Raw genomic sequence first — 23,820 nt, forward strand, 5'->3', positions numbered from 1 at the left:
GCTTAGTGCTTGTTGTATGCTCTGATAGGAGCAGGGTTCCTGAAGCAGCCTCCGCGGGGCGGGTCCGGGAGCCGGAACTCGGGCGCCCCGCGCTCGGCGTTCGCTCTGATAGGCTCAGGTTCTTAGAAGCACCCAGGCGCAGAACCCTAGCAATCTGTTTGCAAGCCACAGGCGAATTGTAGCCTGGAATTACCTGATCTATGGCTGAATGAGTTGCGGTCAGTCGAAAACAGGGGACGTGACGTCAGTTTACCAAGATGGTGGCTGCTGGCCTCCTCTGTGGACTGACCGGTGTGTAGAACCGAGAAGGACCGCTTCCTTCCCCCCGTCTGGAACCCAGAATTCAGCCCTGAGTACGGTGCTTGCGCGGCTGGCAGAAACTGCAGCGCTGTAACCCTGCGTCTCTATCCCAGCGCACACTGCAGACTTTCGCCGCGGGGCGATTTGCTGAATAAGCAGTTACCCTCCGTGCGACAAACCTCTCGCGTTTGAGTCCCCGTAGCCGATCCTTGTGCGATGGAAATCCTTCCTCCAGGTTCCGGAGCACCCCACTATTGCTGGAAATTCCTAACAAGATATCCTTTAGCCGTCCTGACTTGTCATACTCCCACACAGTGAAGCAGCACACGGGGGTAATGCACTCCCCTCGCCGCCATCTTCCCCGTTTCTAGTAGTAGTTTCTTGAAGATTGATTAATTGCAACGTATACTCTGAAATTGTATCAATGAACATTTTACACCTGGTTACATTAAAATGCATGGTCTATCTTGAATTTTTAGTGGCTCTTTTACCATATATGATTTTATCATATGCTTGTCATTTAGAAAAAAATCTGTTATGTAGATATTCCAAATATTTATAGATCTCATGATACAATATTGAAAAATTACATTTGTTCCTATTGCTACATATTTCATTAGAAAATGAAAATTTCAGTGAGTATTAGGAAGCTGTCAAATTCTTGGTAGAAGATACACATTTTCTAAAACTCAATTTTTTTTATTTGAAGCTGGGAGTCATGGTGCACACTTACAGTACCAGCTGCTTCTGAGGCTGAGATGGGAAGATCATTTGAACCTACAGGATCTTAAGACCAACATGGGTAACATAGAGACACCCTGTCTCAAAAACGTCATATGACAAAATGAAACAACCCTTCCAAACAAAAAAGCAAAAAACTCCAGATTTTCCTTTGAAAGCCAAATTTTATCATTAACACCAATGTTTTCACTTATTTTCCTTGAAACAAACTTATTTCATTCATTTTAGATCAAACATCTTATATATATGAAAAACCATAGTTTGTTTCATAGCCAAATAAATAGATTTTATTTGAAAATAAAAATTTTCAAATTTTTGAAATAAATAACTTTCTACGAAAAACTGATTCAGTTTTCAACTCACCTACAGAAATACTTTTCCTTAAGAGAGACATCATACCTTGTTAATGTTTTGTTATGCAGCAGAAGTGCTTTTTGCATATTTTGCATGTTATTGGACTAAATGATTAAAAATTATTTATCCAGCTTAATAAAATTAATATTTTTTGATCCTCTGTGGCATTAAAAACTTTTAAAAAATTTTTTTCTCATTAGTCATACATGACAGCAGAATGCATTTTAACTCACTGTACACAAATGGAACACAACTTCTCATTTCTCTGGCTGTGCATAATGCAGAGCCATAGCATTTGTGCAATTATACATGTACATAGGGTAATAATGTCCATCTCATTCCATTGTCCTTCCCTCCCGTCCTCTGCACAATCCAAAGTTCCTCCATTCTTCCCTAGATACCTGCCCCCCAATTATGGATCAGCATCTGCATGTCAGAGAGAGCATTTGGCCTTTGGTTTTTTTGGGATTGGCTTATTTGGCTTACCATGATATTCTCCAACTTTATCCATTTATCTGCAAATGCCATAATTTCATTCTTTAAGACTGAGTAATATTCTGTTGTGTATATAAACCACATTTTCTTTATCCATACTTCTGTTGAAGGGCATCTAGATTGGTGCCTTAGTTTAGCTCTTGTGAATTGAGCTGCTATAAATATTGATGTGGCTGTGATACTCTAGTATGCTGATTTTAAGTCCTTTGGGTATAAACCGAATGGGATATCCGGGTCAAATGGTGGTTCCATTCCCAGTTTTCCAAGGAATCTCCATACTACTTTCCAGACAGGTTGCACTAATTTGCAGTCCCACATAGGTGGCGTTTTTGAGAAATGATGCCTGTCTCTTGATTCAAACTTGAGAGTTGAGAAGCTGAAGAACATACCAACTAATGTAGTTTGTGCTAGTGCTTTGGTGCATGCTAGCATGTTGGCAGTTTTACCTACCATTGATTTTATACCTTTAATACAAAGGGCTACCATTGGTTTGAATCTTGAATATACCCCAAAGTCCATGTGTTGAAGATCCGGTCTCTGATGCAGCAGTGTTCTGAAGTGGGGCTTTCAGGAAATGTTTGGATTGTGGGGACTCTTAATTTCATAAATGGATTAGTTCATTGATGGATTAATAATTTGCATGGATTATTGGGAAGCTATGGAAAATGTAGGAGGTGGGACCTCGCTGAAGGGAGGAGGTGCCTTTGGAGACTATATCTCATCCCCAGCCCCCTCCTCTCTCTCCGCTTTCTAAATGCCATGAGGTGAGCAGCTTTCTTCTGTCATACCCTACTGTCATACCCTACTCCCTCTCCTCAGCCAAAAGCAATGGAGCCCACTGACCATGGACTAAAACCTCTGAAACCATGAGCCAAAATAAATCTTTCCTCCCTTAAGTTGTCCCCCCGCTCAGGTATTTTGTCTCAGTGATGAAATCCAACTAATATGATTACATGGTGAAAAGAAAAATGATATTTTTGTATTGTTGTGCAAACAATTTTACCTTGTGGGCCCCCTGAAAAGAACTTAGGGACCACCCACCAGAGGTACATGAATCACAGTTGAAAAGCAGATGGATTCTATCCCACTCCAGTCAGTTGCACCCAGCTTCAGATGATCACCTCTCTGATTAATCATTTGTTTGGCAAAGTATAATTATGATAGGGCTAATCATTTGCAATTATGTCATATGCAATTTGTGAATAATAGATTTAATTAGGTTATTAAACTCATTAGTGTTTAGTACTTACATGTCTTTTTTTAAAAAAAAATAATATGAAATTGGGTTAAAAATCTTAGCAGCAAATCCCTACTCTCCAATTTTCTTGTTTGAATGCCCCAAGTGATTTGGTTTGGAGTGAATACATTGCTTTTCAAAATTGTTCTCTCATATAACATCTACTGGGTGGGAGAGAATAGATAACCTTTTACATTCAGAATCTAGGACACCTCTCATCAAAGACGTGTTAAATGTCCTTAGATATTTTTATTGTGCCGCTTATAACAATGGCTCTGCCTTTTGCTTTCTAAGTGTTTGCCATGTCTCTGGCCCAATATAACATTTAATCTAGAAAATTCCATCTGGTTTGCATTCACATGTATCAACTTGTTGATCTCACTCTAACCTTTCCAGCTTGACATGGTAACTGTTTTTCTTTTGACTTTTGTAACTTTTTATGGCTAACTTCAACCTTTTCTTTTTTTTTTAAAGCTCTGATTGCCACTCTATCCCCTCAACACTCCAACTTTAAAGAACCTTTTTTTTTTTTTTTTTTTTTTTTTTGGTACATATTACAGAATGGTGTATTTCCTTGTGGGATATTGGGACATGCATATAACATTATTTTATTGATTTCACTCCCTAGTAACTCCCCTTTCCCTCCCCTGATGTCCTTTCTGTACCCTAATGGTCATCCTTCTACTTTCATAATGTCCTTTATCTTTTTATTTTTTCCCCTTTTCCCTTGTTAATTTCCACATGTTACAGAAAACATATAATTCTTCCTTTTTTTCCCCTTGAGTCTGGCTTATTTTGTTTAACACAATGCTCTCCAGAACCTGTTTGCCATTTAGCCCTGGCCTGCAGATCTCTACTTACGACTCACTCGAGGCCCCGCTTTCTGAGGAAGGGGATTAGATAAGCCATAAATGCTCAGGTTAGATGTGGTTGGTTTATGTAGCTATTTTTGTTAAGGATTTGGGCATACCTGTTTTCCTCTCTGGGATGAAATATTATACACAAGGGGCAACAATAATAATAACAAATAATAATAATAATGAAAGGACACTTTTATTTACTAGCTGGTCAGACACCCAACATCACACAGTGGAGGTTCCCTGCATGAGCCCATCCTTTACTGCACACTAACTGTGCTTTGGCCACGTGCAGCTCAGAATGCTTCAAGCTCTGCGCCGTGAAATTAGTCTGCCTTGTCTCAAAGGACAGGCTGGTTAAGGGGTGGAGAAAGGCATGTTTGGTAAGGAGAGAATTGCAGGGGCTTCTCTCCCCAAGAATTTCTTCAGTGCTGCTGAATCAATGTTATAGAGTTTGGATACTGGAATGTCCCTCGGAAGCTCATGTGTTGAAGTCTTGGTCCTCAATGCAGCAATGTCCAGAGGTGGGACTTTTGGGGACTGATTGAATCATGAGGGCTCTAACCTTATCATTTATCTGCAAATGCCATAATTTCATTCTTTAAGACTGAGTAATATTCCATTGCGTATATAAACCACATTTTCTTTATCCATTCTTCTTTTGAAGGGCATCTAGATTGGTTCCATAGTTTAGCTATTGTGAATTGAGCTGCTATAAACATTGATGTAGCTGTGTCACTCTAGTATGCTGATTTTAATTAATCCCATTGATGTATAATTTTAATGGACTACTGGGAGGTGGTAAAACTGTAGGCAGGTGGGGTGTGGCTGGAGGAAGTAAGGCACTGAGGGGCATACTCTTGGGGACTATATTTTGTCCCTGGGACCTCTTCTCTCTCCTTCTCTTCTCTCTCTCTGGCTTCCATGAGCTGAGAAGTTTTCCTTTACCATGCCCTTCCACCACCATGATGTTCTGCCTCCCCTCGGGACCAAAGCAATGGAGCCTACTGACACCGAACTGAGACCTCTGAAACCATGAGACAAGTTTGTTTGTTTGTTTGCTCAGGTGTTTTCAAAGTGATGAAAAGCCGATTAACACAACCAAATAGCATCACAAAGTAGGGTTACATCATTCTGTAACCAGTAAACTTGAACATTGGAGGGAACTTCAAAGATCAGTTGGCCCACCTCAATTTCACCATATGCATAAGATCAAGGGATGCCAAATGTTCCACCCAAGATCACATAAGAACGAGTTTCCTGATATCTGTAAGTACAGACTTCCTTCCTCCCACTCCACTATGGGGCTGTGGAATTTCAGATACTACTTTCAAGTGAGGAGTCTCTCCTTTCTTATTGAAATTTTGGTATTGTTTCTCAACCTTCTGCCAGTGGTATTAGAACTTGGCTACTTAAGAACAATTTTCCTGTTACATGAATTGCTTTTGAAAGTGACCTGAATGTGAAGTACTATTTTTAGCCTTTTAAAAATACATTTTTCCTCCCATGTACAGTTATAGTTCTCTTCTCTATTGTCAAAATCCCCCAACCCCAATGGGGCATGTTTTTTTTTTTCTGCTTTGACCTACTCAATTCCTCAATTTCCTATTGGAAAAATACCAAAACACATTGTTTTAAGGGATATTACTTATTGAATTTTCTGAAGAGTCAAGCACAGGTTTTGTTAATGTTTACTCAGATGAAAGAACTAAAGTTTGTAAAGCCAAGGAATCATGTTTGTCTTTCGATGAATGCACATAATTTCAATTAGTGTTATTCTCATCTCATGCAAGAGATTAATTTTGAGAGAACGAAGAGTATAGTGGAAGAAGGGAAGAAAAAGAATCATTTTCTCTCCCAAACTGCATCTTTGTGCTTTCATGAAGTGCATTCTTCTTTTTCGGGGAGGGGAGTACAGGGATTGAACTCGGGGGCACTCACCCACTGAGCATAATCCCCGGCCTTATTTTTGTATTTTATTTAGAGACAGGGTCTTACTGAGTTGCTTAGCGCCTTGCTTTTGCTGAGGCTGGCTTTGAACTCTTGATCCTTCTGCCTCAGCCTCCTGAGCCTCTAGGATTACAGGCCTGCGCCACTGCACCAGGCCTGAGGTGCATTTTCCGATGATCATTGCTCATGCTTACGCCAGGAGGCTGATCCCGGATCGCAGGAAGCACATTCTAGAGGTCCAGTTGGATAGAGAAATCCATGAGACACTGTGTCAAGAAGCATCTGGACTCAAGGGACATTTGCCCAAAATGCCAGTGGAGGCTGAGCACATGCCTCGCAAGTGCTGTTCCTAGGTCTGGATTTTCATTTTCCTGATTTCCCAAGAACAGGACCTCTATCATGTGCTAGTCTCTCTCTGATATTTTGATATACCTTATAGTTTTTTATTACTTTAATAAAGAGATTGACCTAGCATATGCTATCTATAGGTACAAGTCACATGATGGTGTGTGAGAAGGCTTACTAGTATGACTCCTCTGAGGACATGTTGCATGGTGACATGAAGGGAGTGCCATGCCACCTGTGCTTCTGCTTAACAGGGAATCATTGCAAGTCATACTCCAAATAGAGAATTTCCTTTTCTGTCAAAGGAAATTGAATATATTCTTCTCCATTCTAGCCGAGTGGCAGAGAACACAGGCATAGTACACAGAAACAGCTGGCAAAAATATAGCTCAGGGCCCAACAAACCCATAGAGAGAAAAGCTCCAGGAAGGTGAACAAGTAGCTGTGTTGTGCTCGACACCTTAGAAGTACAGCAGATAGGGCAATCCTTAGTGTCAACCAGAGCAAGTTGCATAAACAGACTGAGTAATATACTTAATATGAAAAGGCGCTCAGTCAACACAGATTAGCCCGGAACAGAGAGGATTTTCACATAGGTTTGAATGTCTCTCTCAAAAGTTCATATGTTAGGAACTTAATCACCAAATTCACGTGTTGATGGTATTTGGGGGTGGACCTTGGGGACATAATGGAGGAGTGATGAGGTCATGAGGGTGGGACCCTATGATGGCATTAGTGGCTTTAATAAGAAGAGGAAGAAAGACCTGGGCTAATAGGCTGTCCTGCTCTAGGCACCTGATGCTCACTTACATGTGAGGATTCAGCAAGAAGGTACTCATCGGATGCCAGTACCTTGATATCACACTTCCCAGCCTCCAGAACTGCGAGAAATAAATTTCTTCTTTTTAAAATAAACAATTCCAGGGGCTGGGATTGTGGCTCAGCGGTAGAACGTTTGCCTAGCACCTTTGAGGCCCTGGGTTCGATCCTCAGCACCACATAAAATAATTAAATAAAATAAAGATATTGTGTCCGACTACAACTAAAAAATAAATATTAAAAAAATAAATGATTTCTTCTGTGGTATTCTGTTATTACAGTAGAAAGTGGACTGACAGAGTCAGAATTTCTCTGCATAATGATTATAAGAGTTACAAAACAGCTTTTCCTTCTTGCTTCTAAAGAAGATCCTGCTGCCCAAAGGGCTCTGATCAGGATGGAGGTGGAAGGTGGTGAAGGAGTGGAGAGCTAAAGGGATTTTCTCTGGCTAGGGAGCAAATCCAAGTGACAAGATAGAGGCACAGATGCAGAAAGGAGGCTGGTCTCCCTCTTGTCTCCCAGTAAAAATGAAAAACCACTTTACAGAGTCTGCTTGGGTGCAGGAGCTAAGTTTGGACAGAATTTGGGGGAAGATTAGATTTAGGAGAGGCAGGACAGCTACTGGTGTGTGTGAGCTGTATGTGGAAGCAGAGAGGAAACGAGTTCTCATCCTACCTTTTGCATTCTTTGAATGATTCCGGTCAAGATGTAAACTACTTGATCATTAATGTTAAAATTCAGACTGAATTTTTACCTTCATGAGGTCAAAAGGTGGCCAAGATTTACAGGATTCATGTGTAAATTTAAGCTTCCACTGAAAGATCAGGAAACTGTGTTCTTCTCATTTAAAATTCTGCTATTATCATAAAAGCCTTGATTAGAGAAACTTCCAGATATTTTAATAAATGGATAAATAGATAATGGATAACTGGACAGCTATGTCCCATATCCAAGGGACAAAGGCTAGAGGGAGGCACATTTCTGTACTCTGAATGCAAGCAGCACTTAAAGGCTGTGGGCTGTGGGTAGGAGGGCCCTCACCCATCACGTCACTGTCCTTGTTACAGTTTGACCCAAGTTCCATGATGACACATCCTACCACTTCTAATTAATCACACGACTTAGTGAAGTTTCTTAATTTGTTGACTTAAACTTAATGGCAAAACTACAAAAAAATAATACCACTTACCTCACAAGGTGACTGAATGACATCCTCTCTACAGGACACCCAGTACAGTGCTTGACATATAGTTACTTTTTATTTTTAACAAACTTTACTTCATACTGTCCCTATTCTTGGTATCATTAGTGTTTTTTCCACTAATGACAAGACTAGGTTTTTGGTTAAGTTTGAAAATGGGACCTAAACTTGAAAACACATCTCCTCTGCTTTCCTTATATTCACAGATGATTCCTGTAGAATTATGGGTATGTTTTCTCGAAGATTTGTTATCTTTTCTGGCTTTTTCTTTAACACCTTTCATTCTTCAAGTCTCCTAGACACTTTGGAGTTTGGGCCCCTTCTCTTATACCCCAAAAGGAGAGGGCTGTTAATCACTTCAGTGAGTGCCTTCCCTACGGAGCTGTTTTGTGTGAGACCCGCCTTTGACACACCTAACTTACGTTATCATTATCAGTACATTGTCATGTCTGCCTTACTTGATCATAATTGACTGCAGAGGCAGGAAAAACTTTATTCACCTCAAAATACCTATGCATCTGTGCCTGCTTTTGGGATAAGTATTAGTAAGTATTTTAAAGTGAATGAGTAAAGATAATAAACCACAAGATTATTTACCATTTGCAATGTCCTTTGTTAAACAAGACAATTGTATGTTGAAACTCTAAATGCTTGTCCTTTGGGTGTTCCAGCTCTTTACAGATTGGGGTGTCAGGCTCCAGGCACACTTGCTACAATTTCCATGGCTTCCTCTCTCTCAGGCGTAGCTACCTCTGACAGAGAGGGCAGGTTCTGTCCTGCTAAAGACCTAAAAGCAAAGTTCTGTCCTTTCTTCTGTTTTACACAGGAAGCCATTCATATGCTGTATTCCTTTTACCTTTTAGTTTTTATACATAGTTGAGAGAGATATTCCTCTCACTCTGTGACTTTCTACCATGTTGGGACACTTGTAAAGTCTCCCTAGCATCACAGGTGTGCCTGCTGGGCTCAGGCCCTGGGGAGCATAGCCAGGCCCTGGGTCCACACAGGCCCAGTCAAGCATTGCAGATAGGTACAGTCTCCTACCCATAGCACACAGCCTTGAAGTGCTGCTTGCATTCAGACTGTACATCAGGTGCAGTCTATTCACAAACCCAGAGCATTAAAATCAGGATTCCAGGACCTTAAGTCTTGCAAATTAATTTTAGCCATTACCTTTGTAAATATAATCAAAATCAGTGATGTCTTTTGAGTATTTTCCATTAGTAGTAAACCACAGGTCCCCCCCTCTCCCATGGCAGGAACAGTTCCTTCTCACCAGCACTAACATATGATGTATGTTCCATCACATTGCATGAGTGATGGCCTCGATGCCAGTGGTAGGTTGCATTGCACGTCATTCATATTCTACAAGCAATTCATTAATAATTCTGGTTTCAACATCTTGGGAGTGAGCCCCCCCCTCTCCTGTTTTCTTTCATACAGTGATAGACTGAAGTGTTCGAGAGTGTCCAACACCATACCTGCTTGTGGCGTCCAGAAATCCAGTAACACCAGAGCGTTGGGGCCAGTCAAGCTCATTGGTGATTGCCATTGGCAAACTGAAGAACGAATTCTAAAGAAAAATAATAATCAATTAGAAATTATCCAAATGGCCATTTGTTTTTCTACAGGTAGAAAGTCTATCTATGTCCTGAGCATTGTTGCGTGGCTATCTTTCTGTCTCTCCCTCTCTTTAAGAGCCTTTGGCTTCTGAGGCAGATGACTCAACTCTGACCTTCACCTGAGAGTTCACAATGATTAGCATCACCCACGAACTAACTGGCTTTCAGTCAGTTCCTGTGAAACACATGGAACATAAGGAGTCTTTCTGAGAGGGATGCTTCACTTGACAGGTAAACTTTCCACTCTTAAATTTTCTGAGATTCCCTCATTTTTCAGTTTAGATCATCAGATGATTGCCAGAAAGGTAATTGCCCTTAAAAAATAGTACCCAAGACCCCTGCAAAAATGCCTCTGCTGGGTTTAAACTGTGCAGTTAGTCAATAAGATGGTGCCCCTGCCCATCCTGGCAGCCTCAGATACTTTTGGGAATTGAATGATGGTTTATATCACCATAAAGATGCACCTGAAGTCAGTATGGCCTGTAATTTTGGGAGGTTCACAGACCCCTCTATGGTTTGATTATGGTTTCTCCCCTCTGAAACTCATATTGGGGTTGAATCCCCAGAGCTGGGTATTAAGAGAACAGAAACGTCATCAGGCTATGGGGCTTAGAAGTAGGATTTTTGAAAGATGATTGGATAAGAGCTGTGTGATGGGATACTGTTGGTTTTATAAGAAAAGGAGAGATCATGTGTTCTCTGTCTCTCACCAGGGGATGCCCTGCACTCCCTTAGGAATCTCTGCAAGAAGAACGACATCAGTAATCTTGGATCTCCAGAACTGTGAGCCAAAATAATCTTCTTTCTTTTTAACTTACTAAATCTGTGGAATTGTGTTATAAGCAACAGCAAATAGACTAATGAATAGCCCCTGCAACTAGTGTACAGTGACAAGAACCCCTGACTTGGAGTGTTGACAACAATAGGATTCATTTAAGTCACATTTCTATGGCTGGTGCAAAAACCACAGGAGAAAAATGTGGCCAGCTATGACTTCTTATTGTTCCTTTTATAAGTGCCCTCTGGGACAAATCCCTAATGTGGTCTAATTTTTTTTTTTTTTTGAAAAAGCGTATCTACTGGTATGTTTGGAATAGCTTTGTTAGATTTAGTAAATCTAACAAGCACAGTTTGCTCAGTTAAATTTTAATTTCTGGCAAACAATGAATAGTATATGTATGTCTCATGCAGTTGTTGGGACATAGTTATACTAAAAAGTTTATCAGTTGCTTATCTAAAATTCAAAATGAACTGGTTGGTCTGAGTTTTATTGGGGAATCTTACTTTGGTTAGAAATCCTAAAAGTCAATATTTCCTTTTAGTCTTGACTAACAGGAAAACTGCCTCTTTCAGTATTTAAATCCTGTCTCTTTTTTTGAGGTAAACATGAAAACCTGAAGTCCTCCTTTAATGATAATTTAAGACTTAAGACAAATCACAGACTCCTGTCTCCTGCCATTTTTCCACATTCATGATGGTTCTCCCTATGTCCTACAGAGACGGATTGCCGAGGGAAAGTTAAGCCCCTTGAAAAATGCCTCTTTTTAGTTCTTTCTGTTGACAAAGAAGTACATGCCTGTTATAAAAACTCAAATATTCCACATGCCTATAATCTCAGAGGCTTGGGAGGCTGAGGCAGGAGGATGGTGAGTTCAAAGCCAGCTTTAGCAAAAGTGAGGCGCTAAGCAACTCAATGAGACCCTGTCTCTAAATAAAATATAAAATAGGGCTGGGGATGTGGCTCAGTGGGTGAGTGCCCCTGAGTTCGATCCCTGGTCCCCCCCTCTAAAACCTCAAATATTATAATAAATTACAATATAGAAATACAAAACGGACAATATAGGAAGCCCTTCATTGCCATTCCCAAGAGGATAGATAGTGTGAGATAGATACTGTTAAGGGTGTGTCCCATATATACAGTATGTATAAAATAAAATCTACCATAATCTTACACTACCATAATTTTTACACTTGGAAAAACTCAAGCAATCTTCCTACCATAAGAATGTTAGAGAATTAGGACTCCAAATAAATAAAATAAAAATGTTTACTTCTCAATTGTGGACTGTTATGGGTTGAATTTTGTCCCCTCTCCCCTAAAGATATATTGAAGTCCTAAGTACCAGTACCTTGGAATATGACCTTATTTGGAAATAGGGTCATTGCAGATATAATTGGTTAAGGCAAGGTCAATCTGGAATAGGATAGGCCCCTAACCCCAGCTGACTGGTCCTTATAAGAAGAGGAAGAAACACTGAAATGAAGATACAGGGCAGGCCACATGTTGGTAGAGGCAGAGATTGGAGCCACATTCTGGGAAGCTTCACCAGGAGCTGAAGAGGGACGGAGCAGATTCTCACTCAGACCCCTTGGAGGAACCAACACTGCTACAATCCTGGTTGAGATCTGTAGCCTACAGAATGCAGAGACAATAAGGTTGTTTGTTTGTTTTTGTTGTTGTTGTTTGCAGCCACCCAGATGGTGGTACTTTGTTAAGGGGGTCCAAGGAGACCAACACATGACCTGAGTTGGACAAGTCACTTCTAATTCTTATTATTCAGGGAACTAAGATTTGATTACCTTGTCAAAATAAATCATATGACATATACATGTGTTCCAATGTAGCAGTTATCTATAATGCCTGCGAGACCTCATGGCTCCTCCTTCCTCGCTTGACTCGTTCCACGTGTGGAAATTTTCATCCTTATCATTCCCCAAAGTATGATTCCCAGTGGGGGCTGGAAGCAAGAAGGGGTGGTCAGGAAGGAGGGTTTCCCAGGAGATATTGTCATAAAATGTGACTTCTCCCCTCCAAAGGAGAGGAGCAAACTCATTGAAAGGAGGCTCTCAAGTGATTTCAGAAGTCCCTGGAGACCCGGTGACTGTGACTTTCACTCCTCAAGAGTTTGGCACCCACCACTTTCTGCTCAAAACTCCACCTCATTGCTGTGGCTCAGCCTCTCTCTGTTCTGGCTCCTGCTTTTCCTGCCACTTCCCCTGCCCTTTATCTTATTCCTCCACCCATCTTTCTGCTTACAGTGTGTGTTTGCTGTAGGAATAAAGAATATTCAATTCTGCTACAGAAGACAAGAAAAACAAATAGAATGGATAAAACTTATAAGCTGTGTTAGGCAGAGATAGTGAGTAAGCAAGAGGATTGCGAGGTGTAGGCAGAATTTATGAGCTGTATCAGGTCAGCCAGTAACCTGTAAAACATGTTAAAAGTTAAGAGAACAATACACTCCTTCCCCACCCCACTCTTTTACCTCCTTCTCTGTTGTCTGCACAGTGGTGCCTAAAGATTTGGAAACCAGACATGGAACTAGGGTTCTGAATCTGGATGGGATTGTTCTCCCTTCTACAGGAGGAGGATAGATAAGAACTCTGCTGGCATAGGGAGGCATGTCTAATTTCCTCTGTAGCCTGAAATATTAGTGATATTTGTGGTAGTTCTGAAATGTGCCAGTAAAGTAGGGAAAGGAATCAGATCTGTTCTCCATGTTGGACTCTTTAAATACAGTAAAACTCATAATTAGGACACAGTGACATTGGACATGGGCTCTATTCTCCATGCAGCTCCCATTCTCAGTCAGGAGAGTGATAAAGTTCTTTTCTCCGTTGGGGGAGAGAAGATATTGAGGGGTAGGGAAAGTGAGGAAATGGCAGGTAACTGTCTTTGAAATTGCCTCCAGTGTTTTCTCAACTCAATCCCTCTGAAGGAAATGGATCTCAACTAGCTGGGAGATTCCTGAAAGCCTCGCTATGATCTGGGAATTCTCAGTCAGTGCTGGAAGCATCCCTGGGGTAAGATTTAAACTGTACTGGACAGCGGCTGGTGCTGAATCGCAGCTGGGCCTGGGGTGAGTTTGCATTCTGCAGCTGTAGCCCTGGAAGGCCTGAGCAGGCCAGCTGGATAGGTTTATCCTGCTGATTTGATTAACTTCAAAATAAGGCAAAGCTGTGTTTTCCTGATTGAATGTCTTAGACTTCTTACAGTGTCATGGTGAGGTTTTAGTGTTTCTAACTGTGCATATCAGGGGAGAGGTAGCTTTAACAGTATTCTTTGTCTTAGTATCTCTGATGACTAGAGGAATATTACCTTACTTACTTCAACAGCACTGTTGGGAAAATCAAAAGACGTAGTCAGCAATGGATTGACAAGTCAGAAGCCCTGTACTATGAAAAGGATTGAGGTTAAGATGGAGCACCTGGTGTTCCTTTCCAAAAGGATTGTCCCCTCTTTAAGTGTAGTATAGTTTATGATCAGATAACAGAAAAGATTTGAGCAGACCAATGGCAGCCTTGATATATTTTTTCTTTGTTAGTAAAATCAGTAGATAATAATGAAAAGTAACAACCACTAATAGCAAATGTTTTTAGAGCCTAACCAAATAAATAGATAAATGAATAAATATTAAAAAAGAAAAAGAAAAGAATGTTTAAGTCACATTAAACACTAAAAGCCTTATTCACGCAACATTATACCCAAGATATTTCAGGCATTTAAGGCAGGAAAAATGCAAATTAAGACTTCCCTGATCAACTCCTACTTATTGCTCTTGAGCATTCATGTTCTTAGGAACTCATCTTAAATGTACATATGTGGAAAGATTTAATATTTACCTAGAAAAATCTTCCAAGCTTAAAGAGCCTAAGCAACCCAAAGAGGGTGAGGTCAACTATTGAATTGCTCCCAATTTTTCCACTTTTATCAATGTCATAAATGTGTTTTTATGTCACCATCAGCACATATACGCTATTTTGTGTAATATTTTCCTTTAATATTGCTCTGTGTATGTGTGTATGTATTTCCATGCATTGAGAAAAATCCACTGTGTCTTTCTCTCTCTTTCTCTCTCTCAGAAAACAGATTTATTTTTCAGTCCCATGGCTGCAAAGTCCAAGTTTGAGGGGCCCACGTCTAGTTAGAGCCTTCTTGCTGTGTCATCCCCTGGCTCATTCTCGTGTTTTAATTAATATCTAGTAAATAAAATAGTTTGGAATTTGAATATGTTAAGCCATTGCTTCAACAAGCAACTGATGTTAGGTGAGAGAAAGAGTAATGGCATCAATCACACAGTCACTGGATTGTGCCCATCTTCCAATGAAAAAGGGAAGATCCTTGGTGGTTTTATTTCACTGTTTACATTTGGGCCCTCCCTGTCCAGAAATGCTATGGAAAATTTGCACAGTGTATTCCCTTCTCTAATACACTTAACTGGGTTAGATCTGAATTGATTATTTCCAAACAGTATAAAGTCATTTGGAGGAATGTGCTGGTAACTGCTGTTGAAAAAAGATATGAAAAGAATCATCCTCAGTTAAATAAGTAATTTTTATTTATTTCCCAGGAATTAAACTCCCAAAGAACGTTAATTTTGCCAAAAGAATAAAATAGCTTTTGGATTGGTGTTTGGATAATTCTGCGAGTCTCAGGGCTGGGGAATTAGAGGCAAAGGATGTTTGGTGTTGGGACCACAGATGTTGCAGTTCTGCTGCTGTGCGACTCCTTCACTGTCCTGCAGGTGGTGCATGTGAGACTTAATTGCTGTTTCATACCTTTCAGTTCCACAGTCCCGCTAAAGTGTCACCTCATGGCCTGCCTGCTCAGGTTCTCTTCCCACCCACCCATCTGCATTTCACTAGCTTAGTGCCTTTTCTTTCTTTTTAATGTTTATTTTCTTAGCGCCTTTTCTTTTCTTTTTTTTTTTAAATCAATATTCATGACAGCAGAATGCATTTTGATTCATTGTACACAACTGCAGCACAACTTTACATTTCTATGGTTGTACACAATGTAGAGTCATACCATATGTGCAGTCATACATGTACCTAGGGAAATAATGTCCATCTCATTCCACCATCTTTCCTGCCCCCATACACCGTCCCTCCTCTTCCTCTCCTTTGCCCCAAAGTTCCTCCACTTTTCCTATGCCTTCCCCCTCCCCGTTATGGATCAGCATCCACTTATCTCAAAGAGAACATTTGGCCTTTAGTTTTTTGGGATTGGCTTACTTCGTTTAGCATGATATTATCCAACACCATCCATTTACCTGCAAATGCCATAATTTTATTCTCTTTTAATGATGAGTAATATTCCATTGTGTATATATACCACAGGTTCTTTATACATTCATCTATTGAAGGGCATCAAGGTTGCTTCCACAGTTTAGCTATCTCTCACCACACACAAAACTCAATTCAAAGTGGATTAAGGACCTAGGAATTACTCTAGAGACCCTGTGCCTAATAGAGGAAAAAATAGGCCCAAATCTTCATTAAGTCGGATTAGGCCCTGACTTCCTTAACAAGACTCTATAGCGCAAGAAATAAAATCAAGAATTAATAAATGGGATGGGCTCAAACTAAAAAGCTTCTTCTCAGCAAAAGAAACAATCAATGAGGTGAAGAGAGAGCCTACATCCTGGGAGCAAATTTTTTCCATGCACACACATTAGATAGCACTAATCTCTAGGATATATAAAGAACTCAAAAAACACCAAAGAAACAAACAACCCAATCAATAAATGGGCTAAGGAGCTGAAAAGACACTTCTCAGAAGAAGATACGTATTTGATCAACAAATATATGAAAAAATGTTCAACATCTCTAGTAATTAGAGAATGCAAATCAAAACTACTCTAAGATTTCATCTAACTCCAGTCAGAATGACAGTTGTCAAGAATACAAACAATAGTAAATGTTGGTGAGAATGTGGGGAGAAAGGCATAATCATACATTGCTGGTGGGATTGCAAATTGGTGCAACCCCTCTGGAAAGCAGTATGGAGATTCCTTAGAAAACTTGAAATGGAACCACCATTTGACCCAGCTATCTCATATAGTGCCTTTTCTTATACAAACATCAAAGTCTGAAACTTTAAGGACTCTCCTTGACCTTCACATAACTTTCCTGCCCAGGTCTATTTCTTTAGGCTTTGCTACAGTAATAAATCCTACAAATAAATTTGTACCCATTTGTGATACTTCAAAGTGCTATTTCCTAGGTTACTTTTACATTTGAAGTGTGAGAGGATGGAGAATCAATATCGAGTTCCCCTTATGTTCCAAGCACCGAGACAGGAAACTTGCACAAATTGTATAACTTTATAACACAACTCTGAAGCAAAGATTTTTCTTCCTCTTTCTCTGCCTTCTGAAAGCACTTTTTGAGTAGTCATCATTTATCAGATGCTGGATATTATTTCTGCAAAAATAACAATCACCTTCACTTAAGAAAGGGCAGTAAATTAAATGACCAAGCCCTAATTCAATGAGAGCTATGGGGAGAGCCCTGTTTATCATGGGCACCTCTGGTTGCTGGATCTGGCCTGAAGAGGATTTCTGTACTTTACATTGGTGGAAGACTCTCTTGACCAGAGCAGTGCAGGGCCTAGAAAAGCTCTGCTGAATAGAACTGAGAGGGAGTTTGGTTGACTTCTAAGATCACAGAGCTGTAAATAATGGGGCTGGGATTTGAACCCAGTTCTGATGGAACTAGGAAAGGGACAGCTTGGGATAGCCTTCAACTTTTAGTAGCCCATTTTTATATATCTGGTTTTTGCTTTCCTCCCCAACTGACAAATCCCAAGAAGTCACAAATTGGCCAAGCTGGGTTTGCTAGTTGTTGAAAATGAGATTTCTGATTGCCTGTTTAGGGAATGGTCTCCTAGATACTACCTTGGGTAAGAAGTTCAGAAATCTGCAAGTAACCTAAGAGTTGCCCCCGTCTTTTCCTTCTCTGTTTCTCTTTTATGGAAGCGCAATATCATCTATAAAGAGAGCAGAATGAATATTTGGAGGATAAAAACGGAGGCTTTATGTAACCCTACATACTCACACATCACTCAGAATGCCAGGGCCCCTTTGGGCCTTACATGCACTGGGAAAGGCAGTCCCTGAGGGCTGCACTCTGCCACCCTGGAGCAGCCACCCTGGATGAAGTTCAGGAGAACAGAGAGAGAATAGAGCATCTGGAGTCTGCCAGTGCAATCTCAGGCCTAACTAGATTAGGCAGCACAGCTCTTATAAACTAATGCTTTGCAACAGACAACTTCAAGAAAGCAATTTAACTCTGTGAGTTTGAGTTGTAAACCTTATAATCCCATGTGTATGAGATGAATCTCACATTGAGGGAAGATTTCTGTGGCCTTATAAATTACAACTTACACATGCATGCATGGGGGTGTGTACACACACAGGGAGAGAGAAATACCCTGAGGACAAAAAGGATTAGTCTGCCTGCACTGGGCACCTCTGTTGAATATCTCGAATATTGTATCAGGCAGCTGTGGGATTCTTTTTCATAGAACTCACAGTATAAAGAGGCACAGATAATGAACAATCCCAACCAAGTGGCCTTGAAGACATTCCTCAACCCCTATATGCCTCAATTTTATTACCCACAAAAGTGAATTAGTAATGAAACTTATCTCATTGGTTGGGTGAAAGAATTAGAAAAGATAATTCATGTACAAAGTTTAGATTGTAAATGCTCAATAAAAGTTGGCTGTTTATAGTATTAATAGGGAACCCCAGGGTGCTGTGGCAGTACATGGAAGGGACACTTAAGTTACATATGGAGATTGGGAAAGAGATTTTGGAAAAAGTACTGTCTAATGTCAGAAGGTCTGTGCCCCCTCAAAATTCATATGTTAAAGGTTAGTACTCAATGCTGGGAATGCTAAGAGGTGTGGTATTTGGGACATGATTAAGACACTAGGGCTTTCATCCTCATGAATGAGAGTTGAGACTTAGATTCTGGCAAACTCCCTTTTATCCTCTACCTTATGGGGACACAGCTAGAAAGTGTCATCTTTGAATCAGAGACAAAACCTCACCAGGCACTAAGTCATTTGTGTCTTGATCTTGGACTTTCCAGCATCCATAATTGTGAGTAATATATTTATGTTGTTCATAACTTACCTAGTCTTAAGATTTTTGTTACAGCAGCCAGAACATACTAAGACAGTGAGTCCTGAGCAGTAGGGGGAAAGTAGCTCAAACATTGTAATACCACATACGAAAACCTCAAGACCGAAGTCATCCTATTATGTCCAAAGAAGACCAACAAATACCACGCACATCAGCTATCTACTTACACATAACAAATCATCCTAAATTTAGCAGCTGAAAACATGCTACATACAAGCATACAACAAACTCAGCGTCTGTTATTATGCCCATTTGATGTACATTTAAACTTCAACTTCAGCCAAATAAGTAATTTTCAGGGAAAAGGTATAGCATCTAATTTTTAACCCTACGCCAGTCCACAAACTTAAGAGCAATGAAGAAATAGTCAAATAAAGAATTCTAGTAAAATACGGCCAGTAAACACAGACAGAATGGCTGGCAAAAACTCAACCTTTCATCATCTTGCTTTCATATACCTTTTTTTTTTTTTTAAACCTTGTCAGCTTCTCTTAGTCTCTCCCTTTCCCCTCTTCTATTATTTATTACTTAAGCTCAAAACCTATGATTTATTTATTGAAGGAATGAGTCAAGGGATGCATTTATCTAACTGCCTCATACCAAATGAGTACATGCTGTGCAGTTGGGACTCTTTCTACCGATTTCCATTCCTTCCGTCACTTATTTCCCAGCGTGGTTGGAGAACTGTATACAGACTCATAAAAGAAAGAAAACAAGAGTTTCAAACTCATGGGGCCAGTGAAACAAATTTCTCAAATAGAAAAAAAAATAAATTCCTCCAAGGGCCACAAATGAGCAAGGAAAGGTGAATATCCTCAGTGTTGACTCTTCCCATGATATTTGGTTACTTAAAGGTTTGATTGTTTCTAAAGCAGTCAGGCTGTGATTTGTTTGGGGGTGTGGGTAGTTTCTCTTTTCTGGGAAACGATGTCTGGAATTTGATACCAGATGAAACCCAAGTTCACAGTCAAGTTACAGAGGTGAGTGGGGAGGAGACCTCACTGGGATCACCTGATAACCAAGCCCATGCTCACTCCCCACTGTCTGGGTCAGAAGGAATTATTTCATTTTCTTCTTCTCCTTCTCTTTATCTTATATTGAGAGGCTGTCACATGAAACCTTGCTGCCATACCCTCCTGGATGTACACTTATAGTGGCCTTGGGTCATTGCAACAACCTCTGGCCCCGCCTCCTCACTCTTCTCTGTGTCCCCTGGAGTCTCATGGAGAGCTTCTTTAAACTACAGAGACTGACTCAGCTGGTTTGTGGTGGGGCCCTAGATTCTGTCCAAGTTTAGGAAATGCTGGTCTACGGGTTACTGTAGCTACGCACTGTCATCTCCCACGGGACACCCCTACTTCTCCAGCCTCTCCTCCATCTCTCTCTCCTCCACTACTCCACCACCTGTGATCCCCTGAACCTACCACTGCCCCTTCAGACTTCTAGTCCTTGTTTTCATTGGCCAGTTGGTACTCATGAGTCAAGAGCTAACTAAATCCTAATTTCCCTCTTGGGTTCTTCCTTGAGCACCCGCTTTCCTCTGTTAGGTTCCTCTTTCATGTCCCTTCTCCACCTGTGCATGTTTAGCTAACTGCGCCTCATCTGCTGGCTTTAGGACAGAGTTGGCCAGCTTTTTCTGGAAATGGCAGCTAATTTATTTTTTAGGCTTTGCAAGCCCATTTGGTCTCTGTTGTGGCTACTCAGTTCTGATGTTGTAATGTGAAAGGGGCCATAGACAATACAAAATAAATAAATATGGCTGCATTCAAATAAAACTTACTTGAAAAAAAAATTGGTGGACAGAAGCCAGGGTCAGAGTTTCTGACCACTGTTCTAGGTCCCACAGACTCAGTTTATATTTGGGTTCCATGTTTAACTCTATTACCTCTGATAGGGTAGCCCCTCTTTCCAAGTCTCAGTTTCTTTATAAAATTTACAACATAATAGGGACTTTTTAGTATTATCTTTGCTTGGGCTGATATAACAAAATGCCTTAGACTGGGTAACTTATAAACAACAGAAGCTTATTGCTTACTCTTCTGGAAGCCAGGAAGTTCAACATCAAGACAGCAGGAGATTCAGTGTCTGGTGGGGTGGGGGTTCCCTGTTTGCTTCGTAAGTAATGCTTTATTATTGGATCCTCTCATGGCAACAAGGCAAGAGAGTTTTCTGGAATCTCTTTTATAAGAGCACTAATTCTTTTCATGAGGGTGGAAACTGATGAGTTGATCACTTCTCAAAGATCCCCACCCCTTTAGACTGTCAGCATTGGTTAATAGCTTCCAAATATGAGTTTGCGGGGACACCAACATTCAGGCTATAACATGTATTAAAATGAGATAATGCTAAATACATTTGGTAAAGACCTGCTAATATTTGCTTTGAATTATTATTATTATTATTATTATTATTATTATGAATTTGCTTATTTATATTCTCAACTAGACTTGAAGTTCCTTGAGACTAGAAACTTTGATCATGAAAGCCCCGGTTGTCCATTCTTATCTATGTTCTCTATCCAATAATAGAGTTGTGGTTGTTGGGCATGTGGCTTCCTAGTGAGGGACTGATCTCAGTCTCTGATACAGCCTGGTGTGGCCATGTGACTAGATAATGGAATGGGGGGGTGGGGGGGGGAGAGAGAGAGAGAGAGAGAGAAATCTGGGAGAGATATATAGGTAGGTCTTTGCCACTTCTGTGCCAAGTTCTCCCCAGAGAAGTATGTCTTTAGTTGGTCCTTTTTCTTACTTCAGGTGGGAAATGGCAGGACCAGGAGCAGCCACTTTAGATCCAGGACATTTTCAGTCACTGAATTTTGGACTCTTTGTTATGGTAGCTGAGCCTTTACCCTGCCTGACTAATCACTAGTCTTTTTGAGAAGGGCTGACTCAAAAAGCCTGATTCATCTAGTCATTCTTCCTGGCTTTCAAATACATGTTACCAACACAAGATCATGACCTCTTTGCTACTTCCTGATCTCTTTTATTTTGAGCTCTTTATCTATTAGGATTTGAATTCTTGGCATGGGAATGCTGTCCTAAATTTCTGCCCCTAGAGTCTTTGGACCTTGTACTTCATACATGCTCCTCTTGATTTTCCTCTAGGAATTATGGTCTAGCCCATCCCTCTGACTAACCCCTACCTATTGCCTCCGTAATAACTCCCCAGGAAATCATGGAGAGGCCAGTCTTGACTACAGCTCTTATCCACCTTCCACAACCCCCTAAGAAGTAGCACAGGAGGAATTAGTTGAAAAAAACTAATGAATGACAGGAGTACAGCAATCAATCCTAACTATCCAAAATTATTTTAAAATGCCAATATATTTTCTCTTTCTATATCCCGATAGACTTGAGATTCTAAGTGTTTACCCGGTGATGAGTTAGTTCCATGTGACCCATTTTATGGCCTAACACGGGAAAGAGTGAAGCAAAATGATAGATATGATTAACCAGAGGGCAAAAGATTATCCTCCAGTTGTTCCAGCACAGGTGTGGACAGACTCTCCCTGCCTAACTATGCGGAAATCTCCATCTAAACTGCTGGGAGGGCAGGCATGTAGGCTGGGTAATTAGAAATGCCTTTCAGAAGTATGGGGCTTAAAATAATTTCGTCTTGTAGTTTTTCATAACAACAGGTATTTGGCTTTTTAATTATCTTCAAAGACAGCGAGGGCTAAAATGATGGATGCTTTCAGAAGAATGAACTTGGAATTGCACCCCACTTTACTGGCACCTGGGAGACCCAGACTCTCACCTTGAGCTTGTTGAGAAGGGTGTTAGAATGATCAGAGCTCAGGAACAGCCTGTCTCGCCTGTGTTCGTGAACAGGGAAAGAGAACAGAAGAACGTTCTGTCTCTGGTGGCCTGACGACTGTGGGAGAAAAGAATTCAGCAGTGTGGACATAATTTCCTTTTCCTGACAATAAATGAGAAGCAACCAGGATGGAGGTTTCTCTTCTCACCACGTAGCATCTTTAGCCTGCTAGCCTGTGAAGTGTCCAAGGAGCAGAAAATGTAATTTTGTCTAGTTTTACTAAACAATAGACTTTCCTCATCTTGAAAAAAAAAATAATAAGAAGTACTCTAATGCTTAAATATTTTTGGAGTTAACTCAGATATAATTTCCATATTTTAGGCACTCCATGAAAGTCTGCCTTTATGCTTAGTGGAAAATTTAAGTGCCCTGATAAATCCAGAGAGTGGGAAGCAAGGCGGGTTAGTGAGAGTAGATTATAGCTCTGATCTTGCCTGTTTGTGGGTAATAAAGAGTAGCCCAACCTGATAGAATCATCTCAAAAAGGAATGAAGTGTAGGGGCTTGAAAGACGAGAGCTGCTTTGCTCTCGGGTGAATATGCATTTTCTGCTGCCAGATTAAGGATTCATTTTGTCCTTGACACAGCACGAAATTCAATCTGTGCCTACTTACCCTACAGACAACAGCCTGCCAGGGGTCGTGCGAAGATTTTATAATAGGACAGGCAACAGTCTTCAGGAGAAAAATAAACATTTGGGAAATTGTATTTCAGAATCGCTTCTCTCCCTCCACCTCCTTCCCCAACCCATCATGCAATTCCGGTTCAGTGAAATGCAGCATTTAATATTTTGGAAATCATTCTCGAACAGATGGGGGAAGAGGTAGGAGGGCAGCATCCGCTGCTGTCCTCCACGATCTCTCCACCTCCCCTTCTTTGCAACAAAGCAATTCAAGCAGCGACTGTTTCTCCTTTGAAGTGGGGTCTGTGGGGGAGAGGAGCAGCATGATTTACTCTTGGCTTTTCTTTGAGACCTTTCTAAGTTGGAGTCTTCCATGGAGTTCCATTTGAACCTGACTCCTAAGGTTTAGATGTTTGGAGAGAAGCGAAGGAGGTGGGGGACAGGAACATCTTTCTGTCCCTTAGCAGAGTGAGGCTCAGAACCCTTGGTTTCTGTGGAACGGTGAGAGTGACCCTTCATACTCTCTTTC

At 40.7% G+C, this 23,820-nt stretch overlaps 1 protein-coding gene across 2 annotated transcripts in view; it reads right to left on the minus strand.

Annotated features, from left to right (window-relative positions):
* The window catches only part of Aoah (acyloxyacyl hydrolase), a 213,642-nt gene that overhangs the window by 74,869 nt on the left and 114,953 nt on the right, over positions 1 to 23,820 (minus strand). For both annotated transcript variants that reach the window (XM_015490228.2, XM_048786464.1), the window contains exon 12: positions 9,781 to 9,872. In XM_015490228.2, coding sequence (XP_015345714.1) covers positions 9,781 to 9,872 — 92 coding nt within the window. The remainder of the gene's footprint in view (positions 1 to 9,780; positions 9,873 to 23,820) is intronic.

This window comes from Marmota marmota, unplaced genomic scaffold, assembly GCF_001458135.2.
Source record: "Marmota marmota marmota unplaced genomic scaffold, marMar, whole genome shotgun sequence".
NCBI lineage: Eukaryota > Metazoa > Chordata > Mammalia > Rodentia > Sciuridae > Marmota > Marmota marmota.